At 37.2% G+C, this 16774-nt stretch overlaps 1 protein-coding gene across 2 annotated transcripts in view; it reads left to right on the top strand.

Moving 5' to 3' along the window:
• The window catches only part of DOCK8 (dedicator of cytokinesis 8), a 94906-nt gene that overhangs the window by 6796 nt on the left and 71336 nt on the right, over window positions 1-16774 (top strand). Inside the window, exons 2-4 of one of the 2 annotated variants that reach the window (XM_075740177.1) lie at window positions 8886-8988; window positions 13170-13345; window positions 16085-16156. In XM_075740177.1, coding sequence (XP_075596292.1) covers window positions 8886-8988; window positions 13170-13345; window positions 16085-16156 — 351 coding nt within the window. Of the gene's footprint in view, window positions 1-8885; window positions 8989-9875; window positions 10017-13169; window positions 13346-16084; window positions 16157-16774 lie in introns of those variants that run through there. The other variant, XM_075740178.1, reaches the window with a different exon arrangement.

Below are 16774 nucleotides of genomic sequence, written 5' to 3'. Positions count from 1 at the left end.
GAGGGAACTTACTAATGCCTGTGAGGTTATCTTTTCATCAGCCCTAAAGATAATTCATTTGCCTTTGCTAGGTGTTTCCAGTGAGCAGTCAAATTAGACTAAATCTATGTCAGTGCAGCGCTTCTTAACATGGTTTACAACTACGCTTGAGCAAATGACAAATTTAAGCAGTATACAGTTTGGCTGGTCACTATGTATAATTAAAACCAGTATCAGCTGATTTGCATCTCACATGCTGGCATTGATAACTGTTGCATTTAAGCCCAACTATATCAAAGCCTGTCTGCATCTACACAGCCTGCTGAATTATACCTGGGAGTAAGCTGTGCTGTAGACCCTATAAGCTAGAATGTAACTGGAGGCCGTAAGAGAGACAACTGCATCATTGAAGGAAAACACTGCTATAATATTTGTTATAGACTAGGCTTAGTTTGCAAGCTATCATGTTTTATACAAGCACAAAGTTAATAAAAAGAAAAGCAAACAATGCGCAAAGCCATGCTTGTCTGTCTAAAAGTGTGTGTGTGTCCTTAAGATGTTTCTAATTCTGATGGGGAGCTGTGTGAACATTGCTTCCTCCTGGATTGTAAATCAGTTACAGGAGTAAGTTGAGGAAGAAGCAATATTATATATGAAGATTATGCCATAGGGTATTAATGCATAGTGCTAATATAGATTCCTGTAAGTATCTGCTCATTTTTCAAAGGTAAGATTATTCAGGATGCTCTTACTAGATTTGACATCCTATTGTCCATCACAAAGACTAAATGCACAGACCTTTCCTCTGGTAGACTGTGTGAAAGATTACAACATTTCCTGCCTGAAATGCATCTAACTTTTAGGAAGTAGAAAAGAAAGAGTAAGAAAATGTCCTCTTAACTACTTTTCAGAAGACACTAGTGCCTCTGGTTATTCACAGTGGTTTACTTTTGGTTTGTATCATTCACCCTGAACTTCATGATTACCTGCTATAGAGTCAAGGTGATAGTAGCCACGTAGGTAGGGGATTGATGGCAAACAGAGGCTCATCCAGCCAAATCTCTATCAAAAATTACAAGTGCAGGAAAGATAGGCTTTGTAACACAACTGTATTCTTTATCAGCAAGTAGGCAGCTGTAGAAAAAGCAGTTGGTCATGCAAGCAGAATACAGTTTTTACTGTTGACACAGATGTTATTGACAGCTGTTCTTAGCAGGAAGCTAATCTTTTCATCTGACTGAGTACTCAAATTGTGTTTAAAATATAACCACCTATTTTCTATTACAATTGTTGAAGACTGGTATTATACTGTACTTTCATATCTCTGCAATCATTGTAATCAGACATAATAATCCCTGCTACATGATTAGAGTACTGATGGTTTCACTTTTTCTCTGGAAGATGGCTGGTGAGCAGGTTCTGAGCAGAAAAGCTGCATTTTAAAATCCTTTTTTAAGATCTTTTATCCCTCTTAGACTTCAGACATCTATGTGCATTGTGAAGTCTAGACCGCAATTTATGATGAGGTTCTTTTTTCATAGTACAGGAAATCCTAAGCTTACCCAAGAAAAATGTAGTTGCAAATGAGAAACATCTTTATGTCCACCAGGTCCTGCGTATTAACATTCCCTATTTATCTTTCGAAACAGTTTTCATTTTCAGATGTGAAGTGAAAACCAGCCAGGAAGAAATATTTAATGTTGTATTTTATACCCTCTACCACTTTAAGATTTTATGATCATTAAAGATTACAGTTAGTGAGCATAGTTCAGCGTAGTTGTCCTTTTTTCTATTATGACCTTATTTCTTTTTTTATTTGATTTGAAAAGCACACACCAGACTATACTGTTGTTTGTAGCAGTAGGAAAAGGGATAGCTTGTGAAAAGTGCTTACCTGATATCATACTCACACTAAATGTTTGCCATCATGAATGCAGTTGCAAAAAAATAGGTCCAGGCCTAAATCAGCCAAGTTCATATAAAAAGCCCACAATATTTTTCCTCATGACCTTTGTAGAATAATACTTGCACATGATGAAGCACACAGTTTCCTGAGCTTCAGTAATAACGACCTGGAGGCTTTTTATAACAAGTCAGCACGCCTGGACTCAATATTAGTATTTTTCCCTAAAGTCGAGCAAACTGGATTAGGTAAGAGTTTATTTTGTTTCAATTGTCACATGATCTGAGCTTTACAGTCATTGTAATAACAAAACCTCATGTTTAGAACATCGTTAGAGTAAAATTTTACCTTTCTCCAAGCTTGAAATTTTCCAGATAAATCACAAAGTGAAATTCAGTTTGTAACTTATGATATAAAATATCTTGCATCATCCAAATGTATTTCTGAGGGTATGTAATGTAATTTCTATGGAATTTGTACCTGTATTGATAGCCAGCAGATACAAAAATACATTATTTTTAACAGCATAGTTGTTAACATATGCCAAATTCTATGGACATTCTTATTTTTAAAAGTGTGAGTGGAAAATCCAGCTTTCAAGTGTATCTTAGTTACTGCTCTGGTTCCCACTGAAATTGAATAAAAATTCCCTGTTCTAAAAGTGGCAGTACCTTTTCACGTACTTGAAATTGGACCATTTTTTCCAGGTACACTGCCCTAATAAAAGATCCTACTTTTTCTATTTAAACTTACATCTCTAGAGAAAAAAATGTTATTCTAAGTAATAACTAGAAAAATCCCAACTCGTGGTTTTCCTGTCACAGAAAGGTCACACTAAAGCTCCACAAATCTGTATTCTTAGGAGATGAGGAGCCAAAATATTAACACAATTTTTTTCCCAGCTCTATGCCATTTGCATGATCTCCTCCTCTGTCTTTTGAAGTACTCACAGTACTAAAGACCCAGCTGTGAATATATTGTGAATTTCTTTGAAGTTGTCAGTCATGAGACTAAATACACATTTCTTACCTTGTTGATAAAAATACCAGCTGTGACCCTGATAAAAATAAAACCAACCCTGTAGGAGCAAAAAAAGAAAAAATTCCCTAGAATAACAGTTACGTGGTCTTTATTATTACTATTAATAGCCTGACTTTTTTTCCCCACTTATTACTAATACTTGTTTATTACGAAGAAAGTAAAAATAAAGTGCATAAAATATTAAACTTGGTACAGGTTTTACAAAATTGTTGGCATTATGGTAGCATTTTCTTAGTGAAATCCTTGTGAAGCTCAGAGAATACATATGAGCTGGAAGAGAAATCCTTGCATTTATTTCATAATCACCCTCTTGTGAATTGTTAGGATAGTGCAGACAGAACAAAAATCTAAAACCACAACCTGATACTGTTGTATTACATGTCAAGTCACAGTATAAAAGGAAGATTGCATGTATGATCACTAATGCTTTTGAAATTGCCCTTATTGTTGTTGTGGTAGAGGATCTAAGATTTTGGAAGACATTTAAACAGTTTAGCAAGAAACAAGTCAAAAAAAAAAAAAAAAGAAAAAAGAAAAAAGAAAAAAAAAAGAAAAAAAAAAAGAAAAAAATAAAGAGAGGTAGGCCCTAACTACAAAGTTTTGCCCTGGAATATAGACCTGTAGAGTCTTCTGGAGACTTCAACGGCATATTTGTCAGAAAGCTTTTCTTCATCTCAGTTGAAATGAACATTTAACGAGGAACCAATGCAAGCTTTAGTACTTCAAGCAGAGAGTGCTCTGAGCTAACCACAGAAAATTATCCTTAGATAAATTGAGGTTAATACCTTCAGTATGAAAGATTTGTGTATATATTGCTGTATGCTGATAGATTTTTAGTTAATGGAGAAAACGAATTCTGTTGTTTTCACACAAATTCATCTTCTGTTAGCATCAATTAGCATCATGTAAAATATTCATTAGAAACTTTGTATCATATATATAAACTATCATGATCAGTTTAAGTCTATATTAGGATGAGGCATAGGATTGATTTATACTCTCTGCTTTCCAAGAAGTACCACTAAACTATCATATGAAACATTACACCTAAACCCACCTTCATTGCAAGAGCTAACTGGTCAACAGTGCATACACAATGTCTTCTCAAATGTTGCATCATAGCTTTTCAGTATTATCCATAGAGCACAGTGATCAAAAAGCACATGAAAGCATAGTTCATCAGGACCAAATCCTAATCCTAGTCTTCAGTTTCTTTGCATGGAATGAAAATATGGTTGTTCTTTTCTTCTACCACCAGGATTAGAAAATTATTTCTTATGTGTGCTTATGTTTCTTGCTGATGGAGAAAGAGCAAAACTGAGCAGCCCTGAAAAATCTTCACTGAATGAATGGCATACATCACCTGGGACAAAAATAAAAATTGACTTCTTGCCCGTTTTACTTTATAACAAGCTGCCAGCATAACAAATTCAACGATTTCCTCTCGTAGTCTTCTTTCTTTGCTCCTGCACCATCTCCTTTGAGAAGACTGTGGTTAAATTTCAACTGTCTCAGATAGAATGTTTATTGCCCTAGCTGATATAGAGTCTTAATGTAGTAGACCCCAAAGTAGGGGTGTGCCAGAGGTTGTATAGCCTACCTGAGCCATCAAGGAAATAGCAGCTAGTTCAGATCGACCACTGCTGTGAACAGTGACTAACAAAGCAGAGCTCTAGTGCCTTAAGGACTAATCAGAAGCTGAGAAGAAAAACAGGCAGTTCCACTGGCGGTAAGAAAAGGACTCTAAGCAAGATTCCCATATTTGCTAGTTAAAGATCTGGATTGTTGCCCAAAACTTTGGGTGTGTTTATGTGTGGGAGTGGAGGAGGGGGATATGTAATTGTTACCTTTTTCTATTCCAGCGATTTTTGTTGCTTGTTTTCAGTTGTAACTAGAGAAGTTTCATGTTAAGTTCAGAAAAAGAACAAAAGCTAGTTGAGAATTTTCTATGTCAGTGTCAGATGAAAGAGATTACTCCTCAGGGTAGCCAAGACTGAATATTTTACCTGTTAAGCAAAAGTTTTCACTATTTTACTTTATGATTCCATCATCTGTATACATTTAAATGTGAATGTTTCCCCATCCTTGGGGATAGTTTTTATAGTCTCCTTTTATTTCATTTTTTCATCTTTCCTTGCTGTCTAATTGTGTATGCAGCTCTTGCAGAAGACAGCTTACTGTTCCTCAGAGTCTGTTGGTAAGGTTTGTAAAGGTGTTAGGGATTACTTTTCTGCCTCCCTCTAGTAGGTAACTTCTAATAGCAGGTGACTTTGGATAACTTGATCCAGTAGGTGTGTGAAGCATACTTTTAAAAATCAGGTTTTTTCTTAAAAAGTTATGGATTTCCAGTTAATAGATGATCTTTAAAGCTGTTATCTTTCTGTTTTCCTTTATATCTAAATTGCTGTTCTGTGTTTAAATTTTCATATTATCTATATACTAGCAAAATATCCATTGTGCCTGCTTTTAAACTATCTATTTCAAAGAACTATATTGCTGAGCAGAATTTACAGTGAAACTACAGAACCGGTTTTATGCATTATAGGTATAATTTTAATTACAGAACCCAGCAGTTTCAGATTTAACATATGTTAGAGAGAGAAAATAAATGGCTGTTTTGTCTTCCTTTCCTGATACCTCCTCTAGGCCCAACCAATAACCCAAATCTCCAAGTTCCCAATCCTGCAATAAGCTCTGCCATGAGAAACATCTCAGAATTTGACCTACAAGTTAAAATCAATTTTAAGAACCTCCAGGTGTAGTCTGTTACTTTGGTTACACTGTTGTTTTAATATATTATGCAAACTGTACACTTTGCATTGGAGAGTATTTGTGAAATACATATTACGTCTCAACTTTTTGTTAGCAATTCAGGAGAATTGCTAGAGGATTGCATCTACCAGTGGGACAGACACTGGTGAAATTCTGATTAAGCAGCACCAGTTTAGGGGGTTTGGGTAGTTTCGTTTTGGTTTGTTTTGCTACCCTCTAATCCCATCTGGGTGGATCAGGAAGTCTGGTGACTTCCGGCTTTTTCAAGATTTACACCAGAGAAGTACAGCATCATCACTCAGGTATGGTCAAGGCAACACAGAGTGAAGCAATGAATTCCAATTGGCATTATTTTGCAGCCAAGGATGTAAAAAGTCCAGAAGAGACTTAGGCTGCCATCATCTCCCATCTTTCCACAGGTTTACACTATCTGGCAACATGCCATGCGAACACTGACTAACTGTGAATTCAGCAGTGACTTTTGTGGAAAAAAACTCCTCCAAATCTACACCGCTTTCTTTTCGGCTAGTGTTTCCTCTTTATCCTAAACAAAGGGACAGGTGCTAATATGAGAGGTCTGTAGAGCTATTAACACTGCTGAGTCCTATTGCCAGTCTCTGAAAGGCTTGCAATTGCCCAGATGCTGTTCTCCAGGTAGTTCAGAGACATGATCTACGTCGCCAGTTGTGCTCTTGTCTCTGTGACATCACCAGATGGCCACTCTCAGTGTCCTGCTGCCATTGCGGTGGGAATATTTTTCCTAATAGCTTATTAAATCTTTCTTTCTTGCTTCAATTTAAGAAAATTAGTTCTTCTTCTTCCCCTTATGCACATGAATTGCTCACTGATTTCTTTACAGATTGCTACCTTTTACATAGTCGAGGACAACTGCCGTGACCCATAGTCATCTCTTTTGTAACACGTTTTTTTCAATCTTTCCTCATGGATCATCCTTCCCAAAATTTTTAGCATTCTGATTGCCCTGTTTTGAAGCCTTTTAAATTTCACTGCATCTTACTCTGTGGTGTTCTAAGTGTGTACATCAGCCTAAGCACTGTCCCAGTGGCTTAAATAACCAGAAATAACTTCTCTTTTTCCTCACTTATGATACTTTGTTAGTAAGTATCCCAGTATAGTCTCTGAGCCTCTTCTGTGGCATGGCTATTTCTTTTCCGTTTTTATTTTTATGCATTTGATTTTTTTTTTTCTTCCTAAGTTTAGGAAGGGGTTTACATTTATTTTTATTGAATCTAACTGTGCTGATTTCAGACTGTTTCTAAAATACAAGATCATTTTGACTGCTAGTCCTGCCTTTCAGAGCACTCACAATTCCTTCCAGTCTGATGTGATCCACAAATTTTATTACTGTTACCTATACCATTGCCAGTGATGTAAAACAAAATATGGACAGGAACCAGACTGAGGAATGAATAACTCGCTTCTCACTTACAGTACTACAGTAGAGTTCGAAATCTCTTCACAATCTTCTTTTGAACTATTGATGACTATGCCTTGAATATGTTTTTTTAACCAGTTTTGGAACCAGCTATGATGATTCATTCTAGCCACTGTCTCTTTACTTTGCTTATAGGAGTGTCATGAAGGACACTATCAAAAGCCTTACTGAAGCCAGTTAAACTATCACAGAAAACTATTAGATTTTATTTTACATGACTGCCCTTTGATAAATCCATATTGGCTGATCATCATTACCTCATAATTGCCAATAATATACCAATAACTGCCAAGCTTTTTGGACCATAGCTTCCTACAATCCGCAGTGCTTATATAATTATTGAATAACCTTTAAAAAATTCCCATTTCATCCTGTCAGATTTTTGGAATACCACTGATGAGTAGGAATTTCTCTTCAAAATAGAATTCTTTTTTTTTTCTCTGTAACTCTGGTTATGGTCTGTCTACAAATGCTGCTGCCTTCAGATTGGAGCAATGTCCCACTCATACCTGGCGTGGCCTTTTGACCTACGAGCAACTACTCTTATTTATGCATCTTTTACTTTAGAAGTCAGGCCTAATACCCATAATACCTTCTGTGAAATACCTATCTCTTAACACAAGCAGAACTGCACTGAGCGGAGTTTAGGTTTTTGTCATGATTGTTAAGAAAAGCAGTAGTAGGAGATTAAGTGTCACGGAACAGGTATAGTAGTCATAGAAAACAAGAGGCCACAGAGAAGAGAAGGTGCAGACCAAACAGGCAAACTGTCCTGTGGCATCTGGTAATTCTAAGATGCCTATTAATGCTTGCTGGAGTTGAAAGAGCCTCATGTGGAAGGAAAAGTCTTCTTACCGCTATGTTTTCCTGTCTCCCAAGTGGCTGCCCTGGTGGGCTACCATATGGGTTTTTTTTCACTTGTAATCTGCATCTCGATCTTTTAAAAAATTTGTCCTGAATATTCATGGTGAAATATATTGTAGATGTTTTGTTACCACTTCATGGCTGATTATTCTCAAATCATATTAAATATTAATTGATTTGTCTCCATGAAAAATGACCAAGCTACTCTGATTACTGAATTTTCAGACTGGGTACATGCAACTGTACTGTCACCCTGGGATTTCTGAAGAATTCAGTACTGGCCTCTTTCTGCTCCCATTGAAATCAGTTAATTAGCACTTTAGAAGTCTTTTCCTCAAATGTTCAGCTGATACAGTATAGGCTGATTTTTAAATTCACACTTTGGTTTGTCTTGTTCTTTTCACAGCAGACTGCATTATTAAGTCTGGGCTTACACTGTTCAGTGAGTGGTCGTGTCTTGTTTTTATCCCATGGTCAGTTACTAGTTCATTAAAATATTTACCTTCATGATGTTAATTTTTCTTTCTCTGCTCTATTGTCCTGTATCTTTGCTTTGCAGAAATGAATCTGCAAGTATTGCTGTACAGGTTGCAGTCACATTTCACGTAAAGGCAAGGTTATTCTTGCTTGCATAGCCTTTCCCATTCACAAGAACTGCAATGTAATGATATAAATCTGTTGGAAGAGTGTCAGAATCTTAATTATATATGATTGCAAATGTTTTTTGAGGTTTGCATCAACTACAAAACACGAGGAGTCTAGAACATCATCAAAATAAATTTCTAAACAGTGGGACAGGAGACTAAAGTGGCTAAAGTCTGACATTTGGAATTTGTATGGGAATAATTGTGTTTCTCTGCTTAATTAAAGGCACTCCTCTGCAGAAATAAGAAAGCAATTTACCCTCCAACCAGGCTTTGCACAGTTCTGTCAACGAAGCTTAAGTACCCCTGGCTTTTCTACTCTTCATCTGGTAAGTTCCAGGTTTATCTTCTTTACACAGGTTTGACATCTACATTGTTTAATGTTTTTAGGGTAAATTGAATTATCTTCTTAAGTTGTCTTGCTTTCCACTGACTTCTGCCTGAAGCCGTTAAAATATACTGCCTGGTGAGCTGAGGAAATTATGCATTTGAAAAAAAACCTGAGAATGGTCCTTGGAGCCTGAAATAGACAGTTTTTCTGCATACTACTATAAATAAGAGTTAATTAGTCAGTGTTGGATTATTTTACATCCTTTCCTTGCTGGAAACATTCAACTTCATCAAGTAAATGCTTGGTGTGGTGATCACAGATGATTTGCAAAAGGAGGTCAGTGAATAGAGAGAAAAAAGGTAAGGTAGAGGCTCAGTTAGCTTAATACACAGTGTCCAGAGGTAGCAGCAGAGAGAGCACGCTGACCTGTTTTTCAGTGCTGTAGAGGAAGCAAGTGAAATGAGAAATGCCAAAGTATGCCCTGATTGGCATAGATATAATTGAGTCAACTGTTATGTGTCTCCAAACCATCTTAAGCCTTCCACATGTAATCCCCTCTCTAAAGAAGTCAGACCGTATGACGCTGCCCTTATGACAAAGGGAAAAATTGCCAGATCTTCTTAATTGCCTTTCAGGAAGATGAGTATTCCCACTATGTCATAAATAAAACTAAGATTTTTATACTCTCTTTTTTCCTGCCCTTTTAATTGTTTTCTTATTTTGTGAGACCCAATAATTAGAAGCAGGAAAAGTCTTTGTGCACCAGTGATTGTGAAAAATGTAAAACACTACATGTAAGCGCTTACTTCCTGTGTGTAACTCACTTCCTTAATCTGACATACTGTGGTGTTTTAACTCATTCCTTGCGGTTCAGCCTGGGGAGGCTAGGTCCCTTCATCTACATGCAGACAACTGCTTTTGGTCTTGAGAAACTTGGTGACATTTCATTTACCGAGTATTACGCTGTAGCTGCCATTTTGTGTGCTGTCACAATCTACATGCCTCTAATCCATCATCCTTAAAAAGGTATGTTTTCAGTAATGATTTGTGGCATTTTCTGTAGAATAATTGGTTTGCACACTTGTATGAGGTGTGAAAAGGAGTGTTGACTTCTTGGTTGAAACAGTATCTCTGTTGCCTTTGATAATTTGCACAAATTGCTAGGGAGACCATTACCCTCCATGTGCATTCACCTTTTTCACCGTCTTTTTTATAGTTGTGTCTAGTTTATGATAGTCAAGAGCACACATTTCTAGTGATTAAAGTTTATTATTAACACCTCAACTGGAAAAAGAACACACAATGAAAAGTGAAGGATTTGACTTGTCAGAATGGAAAAGTGGGATTTCTGAAAGGAAGTGCAATTCTTATTCAAAAATTAGATTGTATTAAGGAAAAATATTTTGCATGTGAAACATGACATCTTCAGCAATTGAAAATATATAATATGCTTTTGTATACTTTAAGATGTGATTTAGTTTAATCTTTTGTGAATTTTTTTTTTTTAGTAGATATTCATATATATATATATGTATATACACTAACATGTAATGTTTTACCCACTGGCAGTACAGTAAGTAAACTTCAAGGATATTATACTGGCAATTAAAAAAAAATGAAAAGCTATAAAGATCACTATTTACTCATAACTGTTGATCCAATATGCTCAGCACTACACTCGGTACAAACCAGAGATAGTGCTTAACGTAAAAGTTTATTAACAGCACAGTGTATTTCTTCAGCTGGCTGCCTCATTATTTGCTGGAACTAGTGTCAGTTTTAGGTTTTCCCTTTGGATAGAAAGAGCAATGAAAGAGAGAGATTTTCCCAAAAGTATTTTCAGAGAATTCAATTGAGCCCTTAAATATGAAGGCAGAGCTGTGAGCTCAGAGACTTTATTTATGCAGAGACCAATACAGTTTCCCTATAAAAGGGGAACTTGGGGTGGGGGGTGGTAGCTGGTTGTGTTCAAAGGTCTCTACTACATGATTTGCAGGAGTATTTACCGCATCTTTTTTTTTTTTCCCAAAAGTTTTAAATGGTTTGCTTCTCCTATATGTTTTTAGAACATTTCTTCTAAATATGCTTCACTTTCTGCATGATGTTTCTGGATTTTTATTAGCTGAATAACTTTCTCACTTATATTTCCAGAACACTAAAAAGGCTCCAAAACTCATATTTACCACTAATCAGCTTTAACTCATCTTCCTATCTACAGTGACTGACGTGGCATATTATGTGTGAGCCATTTTAGTTCAGAGTTACCAGGAGCTTTGCCACTGTTGAGCACCTTTGCATGTTTCATAAATTGTGGAATTCCTCATTGTCCTATTGAGCTAAAATTTCTGTTGTTGTGGGTGTATCGCTGTTACGTGCAGAGGTCGCTTCATGCTCAGGTGAAAATCCTGTCAACTTCCATGAGAGCCTTGCACGAGTAGGACTCAGTAATAATGAGTGAAGGCTTCGTGATTTTGGCCCACAGATTTTATTTGTGGAGAAGAACACTGGAGTATGAGGAAGATAGCTCCAGAATGCACATTGGATGAGACAGTAGCCCCAGTAACATTGAATATAAAGGCAGTGGTGGTATCCAGGACACTGGGTGCTCTGTTTTGCCTACACCCCATCAACAGCACCATAGGGGTAGATTATCTGATCTGTGTTCAGACTATTTATTGCTGGCAGCTTCAGAAGGCAGTCTTGTGAAGGTATTTGGGCTAATCACTGCAATGAAATCCTTGCTCTTTACAGCCGAGGATGATTTGATAGCTATTTTTTGCTAGAATTCTTCCTCCTAGTAAATTAATTATTCCAGTGCTATTATTCTAATGCTCTGTTTTTCTGTGTTCTTACTGTGCTGAGGTGTCCTTCACCTTTATGGAACTCACAGAACATAAAATACAGGGTTTCTAAAGATACAGCTTTTAGATCTATTTGTTACTTGTGAAGAAAACGAACAATTTGAGATGCTGGTCTGTACTCAACTGGACAGATGTTTTATTTTCTAAAGATATAAGGCTATTTTTGTTGGCTATATAGCAAGTAAAATAATTTTCAGTTTTATCTATACATAGAATAACACATACTTTTAACATGTGAAGTCACATTTATGTGTATGTAGAACACTTCTAAGTACCATATCAAACACAATTATCTGCCTCTGTTTTTGAGACTACGCAGATAAAAAGAGCCAGACAGCTTCATAGCGTGTATGAGTGGCAGAGCTTGTACTTGTTTAACTTTGTTCTAATCAGATGTTCTGTGTAAGAATGGCTGATGAAATGTAATCACATCCAACTGCTCTCTATCAAGGTGCAATGCGATTTGCTGTAGAAATGGTGGATATCTAAGGTTTGCAATAATAACTTTAGTAGTTTCATGTAATCTTTTATGTAGTTACTGTACCAATCCTTGAGAAATCCAATAAAATTAGAACTCCAGTAAGATGCAAACCACTAACATTCAGAGCTGGAAAACAGTAATTTCTTCTGATTCAGGGTATATCTTGCCCTCTACTTTGTTTGGAGTCGAAAGCACAAAGCATTTCTACTAGTCAGTATCTTTCAGGCACAGCACCTCAAATGAGTGGCATCTTCATGATGGCAGCCATGGTGCATAGAAGTGGTCCTCAGCTCGGTGTAACTTCTGAGACTTACTGCCTTGGCCTCATTGCTAGTGCCTTTCGTCACGTGTGCTGTAGAGTCCATTGGCTGTTCCCTGACAGCTGGCGCTGCCTGTCACTATCATTTTGGTCTTGTCTTCTGTCATACTTACGCACTGCTGCCTTTGTCATAACTCTGATGAATACCATGAATTGGGCAAGGGGGACTGGGTGCACTTCATGGAAATGTACCTCAGTCAGTCCTCCTTCTACCAGCAACTAGGAAAGCTCAACAGAGAAAATAGGTGCAAATTTGGAGTTAAGTGTAGTATCTTCCATTTCTTCTTTGTGTTTTAAAACTTTTCTCTCTTTGTTCCCTTTCTTTTTTCAGCTGAATGTTTTGTTAGCAACTTTTCCCTGCATTAAATGCAGTGGCACTGTATATAAGGTTAGAAGTCTGTTTCTGATGTTTGATAAATAATGGGACAATGACAAGAATTAAACAAATAGGCCTAAATTACACTAGTAAGAAAAACCTTCTATTGCTAAAATAAACACCTTTTTATTTCTTCTTTTAGCCTTCCTTTTATGACGCAGTAGACCCAGTAGATTTTGAAGGCTTCCTAATGACGCGGCTGAACAACTTGGACTCAGAACTAGCACAAGAACTTGGTGACTTTCCTGAAGATGACTTGGACATTGTCTTTACACCCAAAGAGTGCAGGACTTCGCAGCCCTCTATGCCAGAAGATGGGTAAGGAAACTTTCTCTCCCTCTGAAATGCTGCAGGCTTAAAAATAGTTTTGAAGATGTTGATCAAGACACCCTCACTTGTTTTGTCCACTATGTGTTACATGGCATTCATCAGATCACTAAGCATCTCTTTCTCAGTACCTTTCTTGCTTAAATGAGGGGAAATAATCATACTTTACAAGGTTTGGGGGAGGGAGGAGGGAAAAGTGTTAATTTCTAGTGTAGGAGTCACTTTTGATTTCAGGATGGCAGTTATGAAATAATTCCACTATTTTGAACAGCTTTTAAATTAAAATAAGTAGCATGTGTTAATACTGGTGCTCAGCCATCCTGGAAATATTTAAGTTGGTTTGATAAACAGGCAAACTATGGGCAACAAAATTTTTCAGAATGAGAAAAAGGGATGCATTGGAGAGTTTTCTGACGTGGTTTAGGAAAGTCCTATGCATTGAATACAAAATACCCTTCAAAGATTGTTTCATTGTAAATGGTACCTTCAAGTAGAACCACCGATTGGGTTAACAGCCAGATAAGCGTGAAGTCGGCACCAGTTTAGCCCCAAACTGCTATATCTGCAAAAATGGCTAACTGTGCAATGTGTTTGGGGTGGGTGGCTGGCTCCTTCCAGTATATTCAGGAAATGAACAGCACAGTCTATATTCTCTGCTGTGCTGAACCTGAACGCTGAAGGGACAAATAGGCTAAGTTTATGGTGTCCTGGCTCACAGGGTAGACCTGCATCCCCCTCTGTTCCTGCAAAAGTTGTTACAGCCTGCTCTGATTTATACCAGCCACCTGTATAAACTAGAGCCCTATACCAGAGCAGTATTTGTTCAGTGTGATCTGCCCAATGTACCAAATGCAATGAGGCACAGTTTAAACCACAGTTTATATGATTTTTGCCAGCTGTGGATTAGCTGAGAACCCTCTCTCTAACCAAGGTCTCAGCCTGCAAGTTCCATCTTGGCCCAACGCATCTCTCAGGAAATTCAGGAGAGTAAAGGTGGTAGAGATGAGGTACCATGGTAGGTCACCTGAGAACTGTTTGAATCATGCAGCTCCGAGGAGATTTTGTAACATTTGCACAAAAGGCGATTTTCACTTGAAGTTACTCATAGAAAATGTTCCAATCTTTATCATGATTTCTTGTGGACTGGGGAGGAGAGAACAGATGTGGGAGACAGTGAATATTTTGGTGCTTGAAGTTTCCATTTATTTAAATTATGGACGAAAATAGCAAAAAATTATCCAACTTACTTAGAAATGAAATTTAAAAGATAAGATGACCATTTCTCCCTTGTTTCCAAGGTTACTTCCTAGCATGACTGCTGTTTAAAATAGCAGTTATGTATTTGTTTTTCCAGTAGGAGAATGTGTAGACTCATGCTGTATGATCAGTTTTAGGCCTGATCTGCATCACAGTGACATTAAGGATTTTGTAAGGAGTCTGTGGCAAAGCTCAAAAAGTCAATACCAACAAATACACTCTCAGCGGATTTTTTTTTTTTTTTTACGTAGCAGCTTCCCATTTAGCCTTTCACACCACTGTTATCAATGTTAGTGCTTTCACAGAAAATCCCAGCCAAGGATGCCAGGGTGTGTTAGCGAAGATGAGAGCATGGGAGAGGCATGCAACAGAGATTCGCCTGCAGGCAATGCAGTCTGTGGTGCCTTCCTGCACCGAGAGCAGGAAACAGATACCACCCACCAAACTGGGTTAACGTGCAGTGCTGCCTGCTTGCAAACATACATCCCACCTGAACCAGGCACAGGAAGTGACCATGTGCTGTGTCAGTCCAACGGTGGCAGGGGCACTCAGCGGTCTGGTATCGGCCAAGGCTCCATCCTGCAGGGCACACACAAAGCTAAATCAGTTGCTGGTAATTGCTTGCAGATCTGTTAACAGTTCTGGGTAAAAAGTGCTGAAAAGTATCATACCTTTCACCCATCCCTGCATTGCATGTGTTTCTACTCTTTTACTCACTTGAATTGGAGAACGTAACAAGTGATTTCAGCGCAGGTCACTAACATTTTTTAGAATAGGGGCAGGGGTTTTATGCTACAACGTCATGACAGCAAATTCACAGACATCGACTTTAGCTTATAATATTTGAGTTCCAATAAGTATCCAGGCTATCAGGCAGCACTGACAGCCCCCTACATTAAGTGAGACTTATTTGAAAATCATAAAATTAAATTATAACATATTCTTAGATCTTAAAGTTTTATTATGCTATCTGATTAAAAGCTTGAGGTCCCTTTTTAGAATTTTCTTTGTTTCTATAAGAAAGAGAAAATTACACCAAAACCAAACAATAGACTATGTACTTGCAAAAGTCCAGGAGCTGAGGCCACTAGAAAAGTATCTCTATATGTTGTCACTTGTTACCAAGTTTTGAAAATCAAAAAGATGGGTACCTGGTGTAATTTCTCTTATTTTGCTGTATTTTGTAGCAACATCAGTGTTATATTCATGAAATGCATAGTGTGGCAAATGGTTACTTCTGTTAAATATATGTTGTTAATTTATAAACACAGTAACAAAAACCTGCATCACGGAATTCATGCAGTACACACAGAAATCTTTTAACCTCAAACAATAGTTTAGCAGTAAAATAAATACACAGGAGAGGACTAATAGAGAGGACTTTATCTGAATGGCATGCTAAGATAAATTTCTTTGTCCTTAAGGTATGACCTAGGTACAAAAAATATTTACAATATGTTGCTTTTTCCCCAGGGTTGAGCTGGACTCACATGTCAGAGACTGTGTTCAGACGTATATCCGGGAGTGGGTCATTGTGAATCGAAAGTAAGCAACATACAAGTAAATAAACCAGAAAATACCTTGCATCTTATTTGTCAGAGAGGAGATACATGCTGTTATAAGTAATCCTACAGAATAATGATTTGAATCAGAGACTGAAGACAAGAACTGACTTTTCAGTGGTATATATAACTATATTGTTTTGTTTCAGCTGCTGGGCTATTGTTGGATCTGCTTCTTAATTATCAGGGACTCTAGGCATTAACTGAGAAGAAGTTCACACCAACTGTCTGTAATGATGATTTATCTAAATCAGGAATACTACTACTATTTCATCACACTAAAAGGAAAGATAACAGGGATATAGATTACATTTGTATGCTCTTCATTTTCCCCTCCATGCCCTGAAAATTCAACATGTTCTGATTTTTAATGGTGTCTGGAAACAAAACAGAGTGCTAGTAGCAAAAACCCAAAGATTATGTTTTTTCCCAGCAGTGATTGTATGTACGGGATTATAACTGCAAATTCCAACTTTACTATTTTACATCAGTTAGCAATTTCTGCATTTGGGGTCAGTGTAATTCAGCACACAGAGTTGGACCTGTAGTCATTACAAGTGATTTTACTTTATTTTTTTATTTGATTTGATTTGATTTTTTT

Source organism: Balearica regulorum, chromosome Z, assembly GCF_011004875.1.
Source record: "Balearica regulorum gibbericeps isolate bBalReg1 chromosome Z, bBalReg1.pri, whole genome shotgun sequence".
Classification (NCBI taxonomy): domain Eukaryota; kingdom Metazoa; phylum Chordata; class Aves; order Gruiformes; family Gruidae; genus Balearica; species Balearica regulorum.
The sequence above is the reverse complement of the archived record's forward strand: the minus strand, read 5'-3'. Positions and strand labels throughout refer to the sequence as shown.